This window comes from Sesamum indicum, linkage group LG2, assembly GCF_000512975.1.
Source record: "Sesamum indicum cultivar Zhongzhi No. 13 linkage group LG2, S_indicum_v1.0, whole genome shotgun sequence".
NCBI lineage: Eukaryota > Viridiplantae > Streptophyta > Magnoliopsida > Lamiales > Pedaliaceae > Sesamum > Sesamum indicum.
Genome location: NC_026146.1, coordinates 4,035,461 through 4,053,222, shown reverse-complemented (window position 1 = coordinate 4,053,222; position 17,762 = coordinate 4,035,461). Strand labels below are relative to the sequence as shown.

Here is a 17,762-nt window from a genome sequence, read left to right as displayed (position 1 = left end):
TTGCAATTCTTTCCCTAATTCTGCAAATTATTTAAGTTGTTCCTCTCGATTCCACAAATTCTTTAAATTCTTTCTCTGGTTCTGTAAATTCTTGTAATTCTTTACCTAAGTCTTCAAATTCCTTCTCTAATTCTGTGAATTTTGTAATTCTTCTAATTCCGCAAATTCTTGAAATTCTTTCTCTAGTTCTGTCAATTCTTGTCATTCTTTCCATAGTTCTGCGAATTCTTGAAGTTATTCCTCTAATTTGCGATCTTGAAATTCTTGCTCACCTTTGTGAATTCTTGTTCTTCTTCCCCTAATTCTGCAAATTCTTGAAATTCTTTCTCCGATTATGCGAATTTTTGGAATTCTTTCCTAATTCTGCAAATTCTTGGAATTATTCCTCAAATTCCGCAAATTCTTGCTCTACTTCCATGAATTACCATGACAAAACGAAAAGGATATGAGCGGGAACACAAAACCGACATATCATGTGATACCCATACTTCACATAAATCCTCCGCCTTTACATACAAGCGAACGAACCCCAGAACTGAAGCGATAGAAGAAACATGATCCAAGCAAACCATGAAAACCTAAATTACCGCTCTCTCGCGAATCAAATTCACCCGAAACAGAGGAAACTTGATACCAAGATTCCTCAAGATCAAAGCAAATAGCATCATACAATCAACTAACAATTCAGACAAATCCTTCAATTACGCGAATACCTAAGAAACATTAACCACAAATAAATTCGAACAGCAGACGCGACACCCTATCAGTCCTAAACAACATAAGCACCGATGACAAATATTAGTGAACCATGGGTATGTGCCAAGAGAGGACGATGATAAATATATAGACGCTGTCTGGCGGCGTTGACGGATGAGATTAATTTGATCGGACGTCACAGAATAAATTGTATTATTCAAATCGGGGTTTGAGTCGGTTTCGCGGAGCGTAGGTCGGTGCCCAACGGTCATTTAACTCTCTGCTTTCCGGAAATTTCGCGCGCTTTTCGACCTTTTTGTGTTTGGGCTCGGGCCGGATTAGTAAATGGGCTTCCTTGTGGTTAGGCCCAACTAGATTGAGTGCACAATTTTGGGATGAAGTCCAATGCCAAGATCAGTTGGGCCTTGAATTTTAACTTTGCCCAATTGCAATTCTGTCCTCCTATAGTTAGAGTAACAATAAAACGGGGGTAATTTTACTAATAAAGCGGCTTACCGGATATTCTTTCCACCGGGTCCTAAAGTAGGCTGGTATCAACTACTCTTAGGTTCATTAAGATCCCAAATAACATGTTTATTCTTTGGCTGGCCATTTGGGAAGATTATCTACTCTTGATAAATCATGAGTTAGCTACTTCGATAGGATTTGTATTCTTTATACTGATGGACAACCTGAAACACATAACCATCTATTTTTCATTTGTTGATTTTCAACCCAATATATCGACTCTATGAATATGCAGATGCGGTTATCTTGGCCTTGTCATAATTGGGATGTGGACATTCTTTGGGCGTCAAAGAAATGGAGAGGACAATATGTGGTTCATCATTGGTCAAAGATTCCAGTAGCTTCAATGATCGACTAACTCTTTAGCTCATATAGTTGTCGAGGAGATTAGACATAAGATTGTTAATACCGATTTATTAGTTAATCTTAGTACTATAGCACTATTTAGATTATGGAGGATATCCTGGTCACATATACCTAAACTCTCTAATTGACGGTATTATGCATGTATATCTTTATTTATCTATGCAATTTATCATTATTAGAACTATAAAACTACACTGTTATTTTTTTCTTTTAAAAGAAAGACAAAATATAAAAGTCTCTCCTTTACTTTTGTTATGAACTCATTAAATAATTTGAATAAATTAAAAAAAAAAGTAATGGGCAGTAATTACACTAAATTTTAAAAGAAGCATTGTAATTAATAACTTTTAATATTTATTATTACTTATAAATGAGTATGGATTGACTTTTTGTATTTTTGAAGATAGAAACTTAAACCGAATTTTTGTGCAATTTACAAAAGGATAAGAAATATAATTTATAATTAATTTAATTATTTGAGTCTATCCAACGTCTATCCGCGAGTCTTGTGTAAACCATTTTTATGGTGTAATAAAACATGTATTTAGTCTTGGAATATAAATGCATCAAAGCTATATATATATATATATATATATTAATTGTTCGAAAATCATGAGTGTTGAAATGTAATAAAGAGCTGCATTTATTTTCAACTAGACAATGTTGAAAGTGGTGATTCAATTCAAAACACGGCTACGTTCAGAGAGCCGTAATTTTTGAATAAACTAGCCCCGAAAACAGGCATACGTCACGATTGGATTTTTCATTCTAAATTTTATTTTGACTTTTAGAAAAAATACAAACAACTTTTTTGTAATATCGTAAATAAGCAAATTATTCTTTATAAAAAAATAAATAGTAATTTATCTTCCTGTATTTTTTAAAATATAACAATTTACCCTCTATAATTTTTAAAATGAAGAGGTAAATTACTTCATTTTAAAAAGTATAGAGGTGTAAATTGTTATGTTTTGAGTAATATGTTCATTTTCAATATTAGAGGAATAAATTGCTATTCACTCTTTATTTTTTATTCTATTTATATATATGATTATGCTACAATGGTTACACTATTTGTTTTATTATTTGAAATAGAAAATTGAATACAATACTCCTCCGAACTGATTCTCACAAATAAGACAAGCATCTGTAGCATCTTTTCCTTTGACTTATCTCCTTTGAAAGTTGTTATTTCAGTAAAAGATTCAGCCGTCTCCAACTGATAAACCTTACTGTTTTTCATTGTTTCCATCCCCAAATGATCATGGATGTGGAAATCATTTCAGTTGAGAGGATTAAGCCATCTTTTCCAACTCCAAATCACCTTAGAAACTTCAAGCTATGTGTTTTGGATCAGCTGATTCCTGCAGCCTATGGTCCGGTTGTCGTTTACTACCCGAACGAAGGTGCTGCCAGCCATTTTGAAGTTCTTGAAAGGTTTGCTGTGCTCAAGAAATCACTCTCAGAAACTCTAACCGGATTTTTCCCACTCGCGGGCACGATCAGAGACGATGTTTCTATTGATTGTGATGATCACGGGGCTTGTTTCACCACCGCGAAGGTTAAATGCACCCTGACTGAATTTCTTGAAAGCCCTGATCTTAAGATGATCGCGCAGTTGCTCCCGTGTGGACTCAAAAGCGCTGGAGCTTGTGTGACTAACGTCCAAGCAAGTGAATTTGCATGTGGTGGAATTGCGGTTGGGCTGTGCATATCCCACAGGATTCTTGACGGAACTGCCTTGAGCACTTTCCTGAAAAGTTGGGGTACTGCTGCTAGTTCATCCGTTGAGAAGCTCGTTTCCCCTGACTTCTCTGCATCGGCACTCTTCCCTGCCGCTGGCGTGTGGCTTAAAGACGCATCGATGGCGATGTGGGGTTCGTTGTTCAAAAAAGGCCAGTTTGTAACCAGGAGATTTATGTTTGATGGCTCAGCAATCGCCTCCCTCAAAGATATGGCAACGGGCACAAGTCGAACGGGTAAGCCTACACGTGTGGAGGCCGTCTCCGGCTTCATATGGAAATGTGCAATGGCTGCATCTGAAGAGAGATTCGGCTGCAAAAGACCTTCTCTGCTGACTCATATAGTGAACCTGCGCAAAAGGGCAGCTCCAAACTTCTCAGAACAGTCCCTTGGCAACCTGATTTGGATGACAAGTGCGAAATTCACAGGAGGGACGGAAAATCTTGAATTTCCTGAGTTAGTGGACGAAATAAGGCGATCCATATCGAAAATTGATGCCGACTATGTGAAGAAACTACAAGGCGATGAAGGATCAAATATGATGCAGAAGTATCTCAAGGAGATTGTAGAGTTTAGCAGTAAAGATGTGGACTACTTTGGGTTCACCAGCTGGTGCAAGTTGGGGTTCTATGATGTTGATTTTGGGTGGGGAAAGCCTGTATGGGTCAGCAGCATTGATTCAAGTGGACCATTTTTCATGAATCTTAGTGTTCTGATGGACAGCAGATGTGGTGATGGAATAGAAGCGTGGGTGACCTTGGATGAACAGGAGATGGTCATATTAGAAGGCAATCAAGAATTCAAAATTTTTGCTTCTTTGAATCCAAGTCCTCTAAGCATTGGCAATGCTGCTGCATAGTGTTCAAGAATATAAACATTCCTGGAATGTTAGGTGAGCAAAATTTCCCATATCATGTACAGGAGATTTTAACTCAGATCGCGTTTGATTGGATATGAACGAATTATATGATTAGTACAATACATTTATCGTGTTATTAACATATAGTTCATGGAAAGTGATCAATTGCACAGTAAATATATGATACTTGCTATGTCATTAATTTGGTTCGATCGAATCTAATTTGCTTAAAAAACTTCTTGATGGAACCAAGTTTTGTGTCCTAACACTTTTTACAAGACCAGTTCATTTAAAATTATTCCACAAAACTTCAGTATATAGCGATAAACATTACTTAAGTTGATTGTCGTGGTTCACTAATTAATAGAAGGGCAAAGTACGACTACCCCGTTGAAATTTGACATAATTATAAATTCATTTTTGTTATTTAAAAAATTACAAATACTCACCTTAAACAACGAAATGTTATTCATAATTATATCAAATCTCAAATAAAGTAACTATAATATACCTTAATAAAGTGATTCGAGGAGAGATGGTGAAGTTGACATTGTATCTGGTGTTTGGAGCATTGAGTGTAAGTGTAATACGGAAAATTCTTATCTGTATCAAATTTGGTCGAATACACTTGTTATGTGATGGTCACTTTTTTTGAACTGTATGCCAACACATGACAAATATATTATACTTGCTATATAATTAATTCAGATTTAATCAAATTGAGTTGGAACTAAAATTTCCCATATAGTACCGCCAATGCACAAAAACATCATACATTCACAAGAAAACAAAATTATGTGTTAAAATCCATTTTACCCCATAACAAGCATTGAGTACAACATGTAAATAACCTAACGAAACTATAAGTGGAATGATATATTTCCGCATATTTTACTAAAATAATCGTCTTAACTTACATATGAAAAAGAACTACCTTCTAACATTGCTCCAATGAATGTTACCGGCCATATTTTTATTTGATAATTGCCCCATAATATCTTATAATTATTGTAATTGACAAATTATAAAATTAGTCTTATATGTGTAGAGGTGGCAAAAAAGTGCTGTAAATATTGGATTGACAATTTTAATCCTATAAATTTTAATTTAGTGTTAAATTTTGATCTTTTCGACCAAAATTATCCAAAAATTAGCTGGACAAATAGGGATTTAAGGATTCATTTGGCAACTGATCTCAACTTAAATACGTGGAGTCTTATATGGTTGCTGACGTGGCGTGAATGTGGTGGGGAGCTGAGCCCATGGAGGAAGATGGTGACAAGAAGGAGTCGCGAGTGGGAGGAGTTAACGACAAACAAAGGATGTCTAAATGCTCAAAACTTGAAGAAAATTGAAATTAATTGGTGGAAAATGATCGTTGGACGATGGGCTTTCCAGTGGGGATGGTCTAGAGGTGAGAGGACACCGAAAAGCTGAGAATTGAAGACTTGTTTAATTTGCAATAAGTAGGGGTGGTAGATGAGTCGAGTCGGCTCGACTCGAGCTCATATTTGGGTGTTCTCTCGCGAGCTGGTGAATATTTTTTATTTTTTTTATATTTTTTTATTTTTGAATTTTTTATATATTTAATTTTATATTTCATATTTGATCAGTTTTATAATTAAAATTGACCATATATTATAATTATTAATCAATATCATACATTTTATTTTGGATAGTAATAAATTATGGTACTTTTATTTATACATTTAAGCTTTATATAAAAATAAATTTGATCAACAACTTAGTAAATTATAATTTTTTATAATTAAAATTATTATTTAATATGACATATATAAACTTTATGTTATATTTTAATATATATTTATTTTACGTTATATTTTTCTTAAATTGACAAGTAATTCACTTATAATTTTTTATTATTTATAAATTTATGTCAAAATTTAGTAATTCCTATAAATTAATCTAAAAATTATAATAATAATAATAATAATAACAACAACAACAATAATAATGATGATGATGATGATGATGATGATGGTGGTTGAACAATTCTAATTATTATTTTATTATATATATAATGAGATTAAAAAGTTTAATCAATAAGTACGATATCTTAAAATTCGGGCACCTGATTCATACGAAATTTAAATATATACAAGACTGTGTCCATTAGATCATATCCGACGGTATGATTTAAAATCACATGGCCTGATTCAACGATACACCGTCTTGAATGATTACTCTTATGTTTCGAGTACGATATCTCAACATCCGTATATCCAATAAATCTAAAATTTTACCAAATATATTTTTTTGTAAGTTTTATCATATCTAACGGTCAGATCTGAATTTTAATGGCCCGATTAACCCATATTTTTCAACAATATAAGATGATAGTTAATCAATGTTATACGAACATTTATAAATATATAAATTTGACAAATTGTTAACATATATTAATTTCAACTATATATATGTAAAAATTTGATGATTCGATTTCATTATTTAAAATAATAATAATAATAATAATAATAATAATAATAATAATAATAAAAATTTGATGATTCGATTTCATTATTTAAAATAATAATAATAATAATAATAATAATAATAATAATAATAATAATAATAATAATAATAATGATGATGATGATGGTTGAATAATTCTAATTATTATTTTATTATATATATAATGATTAATGAGATTAAAAAGTTTAATCAATAATTATGAAATCTTAAAATTCGGGCTCCCGATTCATACAAAATTTAAATATATACAAGACTGTGTCAATTAGATCATATCAGACGGTATGATTTAAAATCACATGGTTTGATTCAACGATACACCGTCTTGAATGATTACTTTTATGTTTCGAGTACGATATCTCGACATCCGTATATCCAATAAGTCTAAAACTTTACCAAACATATTTTTCTGTAAATTTAATCATATCTAACGGTTTGATCTGGATTTTGATGGTCCGATTAACCCGTGTTATTCAACGATGTAAGATGATAGTTACATCAATATTATACTAACATTTATAAATATATAAATTTTGCAGATTGTGAACATAATTAACTATATCTATATAAAATTTTATGATTCGATCTCATGATTTAAAATAATAATAATAATAATATCAATAATAATAATAATAATATTAATAATAATAAAAACCCTCTTTCTCTCTCTTATTCTCGTTTGTTCTTCCTTTTTCTTTCTTTATCTCTTTCTCTTGCCATCTCGGTATCTCCGTTCTTTTCCCTCCCTTATTTCTTCCCCAAACCCATCCCTTAGAACCCTAGCCCCCAAATTCACGGCAACAACAAAGGCAAGTCGGCAACGAGGACACCGACGAGTGCGGTTTCCTGTTCAGTTTGAGTTTTACTTGGAGTTGTTCTTCGATAAGTTTGAGTTTTACTTGAAGTTTCAGTTTGAGTTATTCAACACTTACTTCTCACTTTTGTGGATTATTGGCCTTTTGTAATACGGGAATGGAAGATAAATATGTTTGTATGACCTATCTTTATACTGGGATATTCACTGATTATCTATTCAAGGGTTTATGCTTTCTTCTTATCTTATTTATAATTTGCACTCTTCTAAAGATCAAATGGGCATTTACTATGTGGTTAGGGATGTCGAGGTCTTGAAATTGCGAATACCATTTGGCGCTGCTTGGAGGATTGGGGTATCGATGGTAAGATCCACACCATATCTGTAGATAATGCGTCTGCCAATAATTCAGCTATTGAAAATCTGAAGATTTATGTAAAAAACAAAAGAAGACTACTTTGTGAGGGAAAACTATTCCACGTAAGATGTTGCGCCCATATACTTAATCTCATTGCTCAAGATGGACTTTCTGAGATTAAAGATATTGTTGATGTTATACGTGATAGTGTAGAGTATGTCCGACGATCCGATGCAAGACTTAAAATATATTTTGAGATAGTGAAGCAATTGAATTTACCAGACAAGAAGTTAGTTGATGATTGTCGGACAAGGTGGAACTCAACATATGAAATGTTGGCTGCTGCAATCAAATTCAAAGATGTCTTCCCAAGGTTTGCTGATCGGGAACCACATTATTATATTTGTCCAAGTGCAGAGGATTGGACAAAAGCAGAGAAAGTATGCTCGATATTAGAGCTATTTTGGACAGTTACGCACATTGTTTCCGGAAGTGATTATCCTACTTCAAATTTGTTCCTTAATGAGGTGAGCAGAGTAAAAGTTTTGTTAGATAAGAAGTCATTAGAGAATGATATATTCATTCAGAACATGGTTGCAAGAATGAAAAACAAGTTTGACAAATATTGGGGAGATACTAATTTGCTGATGTCTATAGCAGCTGCTTTGGATCCAAGGTGTAAGTTGAGAGCGCTTGAATTATGCTTTCCAAGACTATATTCTTCAGAGAATGTTGAGAAGCAAATTACTATTGTTCGGAAGACATTATATGAGCTCTATTCTGAGTATGTGACTATTTCTAACATTGAAGACGAGTCAATTGGAGAAGGGCAAAGAAACAAACTATCGAATCGAGATCTTGCAAATGTTGAAACTCAAAGTGGCTGGTCTGAGTATGCTGAATATCTAAAATCAGTGGAATCTATTCAGCCTCAAAAGTCTGAACTTGATTTATATCTTGAGGAAAACTATTATATATTTGAGAAGGACAAAAAGGATGGGAAAGACTTTGATGTTCTGGAATGGTGGAGAGTTCATGCATTGAAGTATAAGATTTTATCGATATTGGCAAGAGATATTTTAGCTATCTCGATCACCACTGTTGCTTCTGAGGCTACATTTAGTGCGGGAAGTAGAGTAATAGACAAATATCGTGCATCATTGACTTCAGATACGGTTCAAGTATTGATGTGTGGAGGAGATTGGCTGAGAAAACGCTTTGGAGTGAAGAAAAAATCTTTGGTAAGTTCTTTTGTATTTTAAAAGTTTTGAACATATCACTATTGTTTCTAACTTATTTTAAGTGTATTGAATTTTATTCATTAATTTGTAGAGCGACAAAAAAACAATATATGTAAATTTGCCTCTCAATTGTGATGTGTCAAAGGTAACTTCATGTAACTCAATTGCCGATAATTGTCTCGATTGTTGCTTTTAAATTGCATCATGTTGTGACATCTTTGAGATGACTTAATGTGGTGGATTTGAGGTTTGAAGTTTGAGATTTGAGATTTGAGATCGGTCATCTAAGGTTGGAGTTGATACTTCAATTGGTATTGATATCAAATTACGTTGTAACTTTTTTATCTTTTTTGTTGGGTTTGCTAATTTTCTAGCAAACCATATTGATAATCTTGTGCTATTCTCATTCACTTGCAAAGAGATATATACATATTGCCTCTCAATGGTGATGTGTCAAAGGTAACTTCATGTAACTCAATTGTCAATAATTGTCTCAATTGTTGCTTTTAAATTGCATCATGTTGTGACATCTTTGAGATGACTTAATGTGGTGGATTTGAGGTTTGAAGTTTGAGATTTGAGATTTGAGATCGGTCATCTAAGGTTGGAGTTGATACTTCAATTGGTATTGATATCAAATTACGTTGTAACTTTTTTATCTTTTTTGTTGGGTTTGCTAATTTTCTAGCAAACCATATTGATAATCTTGTGCTATTCTCATTCACTTGCAAAGAGATATATACATATTGGTTGAATTGTGTTATACGGTTCTAATATAATTTATTATCATTTATTTTATGTAGGTTTGAGAGGATAGCAACAAGAACGACTTCGTTACGTGGACTTTGTCACTTTTGAACAAACATTGGTTTAGAAAGTTTTTTGAATTTTGATAAATGTAACCAATTTATTTTTATTTAAATGGTTTATTGACAAATTTAATCTTTATATATTGTGGTTTCTATTTGGTTTTATGAATTTAGTAGGCTTGTTTGTCTTTTTAAATGATTAGTTGATTAAAAATAAATTATTGTATAAATGTGCTCAAACTCATAATTCAAAACAGGGTAAATCGAGCTCGAGTTCGAGCTCGAAGTTCCTGAGTCGAGCTCGACTCGTTGACAGGCCTAGCAATAAGTGAGTAACTAGAATAAACTCAATGTTGTGCACAGAAATTAGCACAAAAATTTTCATGCATAGTATGGGGTTCATGCTACTTATTGTCAGTCGATGGTAGATATGAATTTTCATTTGATTTTGTTACTCATATCAATAAATTTGATAAATTTTGACTAATGAAATAATTTATTTATTAGACTAAAAAAATAATAAGAGAGCAAGATTTAATTTTTTAAATTATATGGATCGTGTGTTTACATCAAATTTTAGAAATAGAGAGGGTAATTAACGCTAAAAAGGGGGGCAAAAAAGAACTAAAAAGCAGTTTGATATTTTATTAGTTGGGGAAATATTTCCGGAACATGAAATTGAAACCAAACAAGTCCCTAGATCTGTATTGATTGCCTGTCTCGCCACTATTCTACTTTTGAGTTTTGACCAATCATCACTTGTTTTCCTCAACTGGCAACCGTCCGATCCAACACAGACACGATATACGGCGATAAAAAATAAATAGGCAACTAAAGAAAATTGGGCTAAAAATAGACTCGCACAGCAGCAGATCGGAGGTATCGTAGCCGTTAAAGTGATCAACGCGACGTCGTTGTCTGATAAGTCCGCGTTTTCAAAAAATCCGTCGATTCTGAATTCACCACCCCCTCGTACCGATTTCCACAAGATCGCAGGCGCAGAAGTCTTCCTATTTTTGCCGAACGATGAGATGAAAAATCAGAAGAATTCCTGCATTTTTCGCGTAATAAATCGCCGGTTTTAAATGGGACTTCACCGTCGCCTGAATCTCCTTTCGAATCTTCTGATTTTCGCATCTTTCGTTCTGTTTGCTAATCATTTTACCTTGACTTATGGAAAATCTAATGGCACTCTGCATCTTGATGTTACCCCCATTAATCACGATCTTTACCATACCAGGTAATTTTTCCCATTTATTTTTTGTTTTAGAAAAAAAAAAAAGTGAATTTGCATGATTTGATCTCTATTTTAAATGGGATTTTCCCTGTGTGATTATCATTAGTTTATCCGACATTGCTTGAGTTAGAATTAATCATAAGAAGGATATTTGGTTTTCAATTAATGTTGGTTTGATGGTTGACTGGGCCGGATTTCCTTGCTTCCTCGTATTTGAATTATTTATTCAATTATTAGTTGAGCGAATTTCCAATGAATGTTTATTCTGTTTTTATCCCAAAATTACCGGAATCTGAGCTAGCTTGTATTTAATAAACCTCCATATTGAAGCTTGACGTTTGAAGTTTATCCTTTTTCTTTTTCTGCTTCACACTTAGCTCTTAGGCAAACGTTTAACATTTGGTATGTTATAGCTCCTGAGAATTTTAAAGAAGCACGAGAATATCATAAAGGAATCAGATGTCTGATAGTTTTTTAACTTTGTTTGCTCATGTACCTTCATTTGCACTGGCATTGTATTGGTTTTCTCAAACTTGTCCATCTCATAATTTTTTTTCTATTTGCCATTTAAATTATTAACAGTGGAGCTTTACTAGAGGAAATTGAATCATTGGTTCACCGTCACCCAGATAAACTCTCAGTGGGTATCAATTCTTGTGTTCTAATTAATACTTTGGCCTTGATATATGGGCATCTTGTTTTAATATTTATTATTTAACAGATTGAGAAAGTTTCGAGCAAGAATAAGGGCTATGAGGCACAGATGACTGTGGTTACTTATCGCCAGAAATGGAAAGAGAGTGATGACAGGACAAAGCTAAGGATTCTGCTTGTAAGTATTTCTCTACTAACTCTTAAAATAATCTGTCGCATTCTTTTGTATTCTATCTTGTTTGGATTAATGGAGTAAGAGAAACGGACTAAGGATGTGATTTCATCCCTAAACTTTTCTGTATTCAGGTTATGGGTGCAGGTCTTTTTAATTACAACACCCTGTTTTTAAATTCAGATAGTGTTTAAAAAATCTCAGGTCGGTTATTGCTGGTTTTGTTGACAGATGATTCCTTGTATTCCAGACTTTTGGACAGCATGCGAGGGAGCTAATTACAACTGAACTAGCATTGCGGCTCCTTTCCATTCTAAGTGAAGAGCAGTTTTTACCCAATGTGGACCGCTCTACTTTAAATAGGACACTTGATAGGCTAATCATAAAGGTACTTTTATTTAGTGTTCTTTCTTTAATTTTATCATGCGCATCACATGTAGAAAATTAGAGAATCTGATTGTGGGAAGAGATTGTGTTGTCTTCCAACCTTCATCACATTGATGTTGATGGTAAGATTCGTATGAGCTTATCTTTCTGAAACCTCCTCGTCGAGAGGTTTGGAATGTTAATTTATCCTTCCATTGAATGATTATACACAAGTTTGTATCCCATTTTTATACCCATCTTATCAAAGTGTAGCTGGATTTGAAAGTTAGACGATATAATGGCATAACACTGTGCAGAAGGATATAATGATTCCATTTGAGAGGGAATAGCTTTATCTTTGACAACTAATGACCTCCTGAGCACCTATGTAACAGGTGGTACCAGTTGAAAATTTGAATGGCCGCAAACGTGTCGAAGATGGAGAGCTTTGTGAGCGAAGAAATGGTCTCATATTAATGCTTCTGCTTTTATTTTAAAATACAATATTGGTCCTCATAAATTACAAAATGCTCAAAATTTGACTTGTTTGCAGGAAGAGGAGTTGATCTCAACCGGAATTGGAGTGTAGATTGGGGCAAAAAGGAGAAGGTATTTAAGCATTTTCTTTTGGTCATGGGCAAGTTCCACTCAGCTCAATATCATGGGTTAATTTTGTCAAACTGTCCTGTTGTATGAGCATTCTCTTCATTTCCTCCAGAAACTTGTGGAAAGTATGTGGTGGCTTGATCAGAACAGCCTAGTAGGTGTTATGATGCCCTAAGATTTCTCTCATCTGTGTCTCAGGATTATGACCCATACGAAGAAAATCCTGGGCCTGCTCCTTTCAGTGAGCCTGAGAGTCAAATTATGAGAAAATTGTCTGTATCATTTGAACCACACATTTGGGTTAATGTGCACTCAGGGATGGAGGTAAGTCAATGCCTTTTATTTTGTACTGCCACTTTTCTCATTTTGTCATTCAAATATTTGAAGTTATTGGACTTCCTAGATTTTTCATACAGAATATTTTTAATTGGGTGCACTTCAGCCAGTAAGTGAGCTGACCTTCTCATACTTACCTATACTTTAAGCTGAGTATGAGAGTGTTGGAATTGATGTTTGTCGATTTTTTCAAATGCTTGACTAAGGCTCAGTGTTCGCAACTTACCATGCTTTGTTTATTTCCGCAACATTTTTATTATTGACTATATCATGTGTAGACTGTCTGCTCTTGGTCTTATGGATTTGTTTCTGTTATTTAGGCTTTGTTTATGCCGTATGATCACAAAAATACAACTCCAGATGGAATACCCTACCAGATAATGAAATCAATGCTTGATGACTTGAACCATTTTTACCTCAGAGATCATTGCTTAGTTGGATCTGGTGGAGCCTCAGTCGGGTTTGTATCATCTCTTACTGTGTTTAACTTTAACTTTAGTTTTAATATTAATTAGAGGCCTTACAATGGCGATGATTGGCATACCTTGTTTCATCTTCCACAGCACTTTCACATATCATCAAGTTTGTATTAGTAACTTGAAAGACCTTACTGATGTGATGCTGCAAACAGTATTTTATTCAATGTTTGACTTATCTTTGTCCTTTTATCTTTCTTAATTGCTCAATAGCAGCATCAATATTGGCCTCTCTGTGTGGTTATGTTCATCGAGAATCATGTGTGGAAACTATTGGCCCCAGTTATAAATTTTTACTCTAACTAAATATAATATTTGAATAAAAGATATATGTGGACAGTATTTTATATTGTTGAGATGTGTCTGACTCATATTCCAGCACAAAATTTGTGTGTTATCTTAAACGTTTACCAACACTAGTCTCAACTGCATATAAGTCAAATAATAGGAACTGGGTTTCTTTGGAGCAAGGCCTACCAATCGATTTCATGATTGGGAGAACTGCCCACAACCTGTAGTCATTTCAAATGTTATTTAATTATTCATGACTTTTTTTCTTGGTTAACGTGTCCTGCACTTTGCTACTATCTAAAATAAAATAAGGAGAACCAACATGAAGATCTTAACTTATAGCACCTACAATTCCATTTTACTAATTTCAAATCTTTGTCTCATTCATACAGGTATCTGGCCCATGGGACGGCAACAGATTATATGTATGACATTGCAAGGGTGCCCATGGCTTTTACTTTTGAGGTCTGCTGAATACCTTATTGTTAACTGCAAGTTTTTTGCTGCTTGTTTTGGCACCTGATATCCTTTTCTGCACACTTTGCAGATTTATGGAGATCTCAAAGCATCGTCAAAAGACTGTTTTAGAATGTTCAATCCAATAGATATCACCTCCTTCAACGTATGTCAACAAATCATTTTAGATGACACTACTCTTTCATTGATGTGATATTATCATTAATGCTTCCGAAATCAAGGGTCTTCTACGTTTCACTTATCTTACATCGATGTGATATTTTCATTAATGTTTCCAGACAAACTGCCTATAGGAAGAAGGCAGGATCTAACCTGTTGTTCCTTCCCTTTCTCCATAATCACTCAATGTGGTTGATCTTTTCAATGACAGAGAGTCCTCAATGACTGGTCAGCTGCATTCTTCCAGATGTTCAGCATAGGCGTGCAGCAAATGGATGGAGTTCAGTCAAAGGCAATTGCATCCAGGTTTGACAATTGGGTATCAATAGATGACTATCTTAATGGGTATCTAATGCACAGGAAAAGTAGATACGCAAAGAAGATGGAGGTCCTTGACCTCGGACTGCAGGAAATCAGAGCGTATTTCAGATTGTTCTTGTTGTCCTCTGTGCTTCTGTTGTTCATGTTTTGCTCTAGAATTTCCAAGAGCACCAGGCCTATAGTTTCTGGCATGTCTCTCTGATCACATCGCTATAGTTTGCTTCAACAAATTTAGGTTTTCTTATATTTTTTCTACTGGGGGAGGAGTGATTTTTCGTGTGCACATGTATATTATTTCTAATGATACAGTTCGTTGAAGGTGTTAACGAGTCATATTTTTCTGTACATATGATCTTCAAAGAGCTTCTTGTAACAGGAGAGTCTACCACATAACTGATTTATGATCAGCTGCAAGAGCCAAAAGAGACGTAATTATATTTATGTAATTCTTTTTTTAAATTTTGATGTGGGTTAGCTTTATGTTTGTACTTGATTGGAACTTTTCAACATAGATACATGCATTGCATCGAAACCTTCTCCATTTTTTCCCCCTGTTGGATCTTTTGAAAGGTTGGCTCTTTATAATATCCTCTGTTTGCTCTTCTGTCTTGTCAGAGAGAATGTTGTCTCTAGCAAGTATCAGAACTTCGAGACCATCGGAATAATTGCCTCTAACACATCGCATGTAATACATCAATACTTCTCTTCCTGAAAGTGAACTGTCACCTTAATTATCGCAGGAAAGATCTTACTGTATTTTTTTTCTAACGTTGCGCTACAAATGTTTGCATGTAATTAGGTGAGTGATATTTACATTTCATAGCAAATTTTGAGAGAACCCGTAGCTTTGTCCCTTCAATGTATATCCAAAAAATTGTGCAAGGCAGACAGAGAGCAGCTCTTGGCATCCCCGGATAAATTTAAGAGTGTCTCCGGACCTGGGCACAAATTGATTGTCATCATAATAGAAATAGGATGCACGTCATTAACTGATCTGCATGTAATAGGCAGAAATTGAGCAGATAGTAAATTGAGAATAAGACGTGACTATGCTCACATTTATTAGAAGTGAACAAAACTTTATGCACCTCAAAAATTCTGAAAAATATTTCGTCAGTACCAAATTTATACACATTCTGGGAAACAAGTACTGACCTCAAATATATGGTTAAACGACAGCTGACTATTGAGTCCACGGTTTACTTTTCCAGATGACAAACACACAAATCAGCTATAGTTTAAGTGTGGACTTCATGTATCTCAGAGCAGATCTCAACATTGCTCTGGCTTTTCTGTCTGGGGCACATCCAGATAGAAGCATTTCCTCAAAAACAGCAGGAACCTGAAATCGAACCATAAGAAGCACATACAGAATATGTGGTTAGTTTGACAAGGATTAAGAGTAGAACTTTGTAGTTATCTTCCGCAATATAGAAAATAAATCTTCTTGTTCATAGAAATAATTGGAAGTAAACATTGGGATATGAACAAATAGAAAGGAAATTTAGAAAGGAAAAAGGATTCCATCCAATAGAAAATGCACCAAGAACGAAAAAGTTTCCCTATGAACAAGAGGCAGCAAAACTCGTCTACTTCATTGAATCTAGTATCAAAAATTTTAGAGTTCATTATTCTCTACAACGCTAAACACATTTATATAAGAAAGAGCACCAACGTCACATGTACCTTTTCATATTTCTCCACGCGTATCAATGCTTTCATGAGTGTGGTGTATGTAACAACATCAGGTTTCAAGTCCTGAGTACAGAATAATGCATGAGTTATTAGCATGGTCTGTATTCGGATGGCTGCATCTAGAGACACATATAATCAATATAAGCCAGATTGATTCATTCACTCACATTGTCCTTCATGTACTGCAACACAGCAAATGCTTCGGCATCCCTCCTGTCCTCCCCAAAAGCATTAATCAATGAATTGAGAGCTAATAGGCTAGGTTTTAAACCATCGCTTCTCATGACCCTAAATGCATTTACCGCTTGTTCCGATAATCCCTGTGAATAGGTCCAACATCACACTTAGTCATTAGGTAGTAAGGACATTGTCAAGAAAGAAATTTTCAGTTCCTTAAGAGGGAGACTCAACAAGAGGAGCAAAATTATTTGATCATCTACCTCTACACTCTACACTCAGAAAGGAAATACCTTAACCAAGAATTGTTGTAAAAAATGACATAGCTTAGAAGTTCAGAACATACCCTCTGTGCATAGGCATTGATCAGTGCATTATACATTGTGGAGGAAGGTTTAAGTCCAGCTGACTTCATTACCTCCAAGCAATCAATTGCATCATTAAATCTTCCTGATTGTCCATAAATGTCAACAAGTGTGGTATAGGTGACAACATTAGGCAATAATCCCTGGCTCTGCATCTTCCCCAACAATTCCTTCACATCATCCCACCTCTCTTGCCCTCCCAAAGAATTTATCATTATGTTATACGTTGTTGTGCAAGGCAAACAGCCACTTTCTTGCATCTCCTTAAATAGTTCCTCTGCTTCATTATGATGCCCTTGCTTGCAGTGACAATCTATAAGGGTATTCCATGTCACTGTATCTGGCTCAATCCCCTCCACCTTCATCCTCTCGAATGCCGCCATCATATGCTCAAGACAATTATATTTCCCGAAGGTATCAATCATTACATTATAAAACTGTCGATCAGGATTGACCCCACAATTCTTCATCTCCTTGAGCACCTGAAATGATCTCTGCCATTCTCCCCTATCCCTATAACTAGCCA

At 34.5% G+C, this 17,762-nt stretch overlaps 4 protein-coding genes across 4 annotated transcripts in view; 3 read left to right on the top strand and 1 right to left on the bottom strand.

Annotated features, from left to right (window-relative positions):
• Positions 2,711 to 4,314, top strand: LOC105179234 (vinorine synthase). The gene has a single exon (XM_011102840.2). It carries the CDS (start codon positions 2,849 to 2,851, stop codon positions 4,190 to 4,192), a length of 1,344 nt encoding a protein of 447 aa, XP_011101142.1. The 5' UTR covers positions 2,711 to 2,848; the 3' UTR covers positions 4,193 to 4,314.
• On the top strand, positions 7,655 to 9,904 carry LOC105155424 (zinc finger BED domain-containing protein RICESLEEPER 2-like). Its single transcript, XM_011071299.1, has 3 exons — positions 7,655 to 7,669; positions 7,797 to 9,095; positions 9,899 to 9,904. Exons 1-3 carry the CDS (start codon positions 7,655 to 7,657, stop codon positions 9,902 to 9,904), a joined length of 1,320 nt encoding a protein of 439 aa, XP_011069601.1.
• On the top strand, positions 10,714 to 15,407 carry LOC105179217 (carboxypeptidase A6). The gene is made up of 11 exons (XM_011102820.2): positions 10,714 to 11,144; positions 11,724 to 11,781; positions 11,863 to 11,973; positions 12,218 to 12,355; positions 12,729 to 12,798; positions 12,887 to 12,942; positions 13,138 to 13,263; positions 13,596 to 13,735; positions 14,435 to 14,507; positions 14,590 to 14,664; positions 14,890 to 15,407. Exons 1-11 carry the CDS (start codon positions 10,990 to 10,992, stop codon positions 15,199 to 15,201), a joined length of 1,314 nt encoding a protein of 437 aa, XP_011101122.1. The 5' UTR covers positions 10,714 to 10,989; the 3' UTR covers positions 15,202 to 15,407.
• The window catches only part of LOC105179209 (pentatricopeptide repeat-containing protein At5g42310, mitochondrial), a 3,534-nt gene continuing 1,455 nt past the window's right edge, over positions 15,684 to 17,762 (bottom strand). Inside the window, exons 2-6 of the mRNA XM_011102809.2 lie at positions 17,218 to 17,762; positions 16,862 to 17,014; positions 16,686 to 16,757; positions 16,155 to 16,341; positions 15,684 to 15,937 (exon numbers count right to left, since the gene is read on the bottom strand). The exon at positions 17,218 to 17,762 is cut by the window's right edge and continues 20 nt beyond it. Of these exons, the coding sequence (XP_011101111.1) occupies positions 16,231 to 16,341; positions 16,686 to 16,757; positions 16,862 to 17,014; positions 17,218 to 17,762 (881 nt within the window). The 3' untranslated portion in view covers positions 15,684 to 15,937; positions 16,155 to 16,230. The remainder of the gene's footprint in view (positions 15,938 to 16,154; positions 16,342 to 16,685; positions 16,758 to 16,861; positions 17,015 to 17,217) is intronic.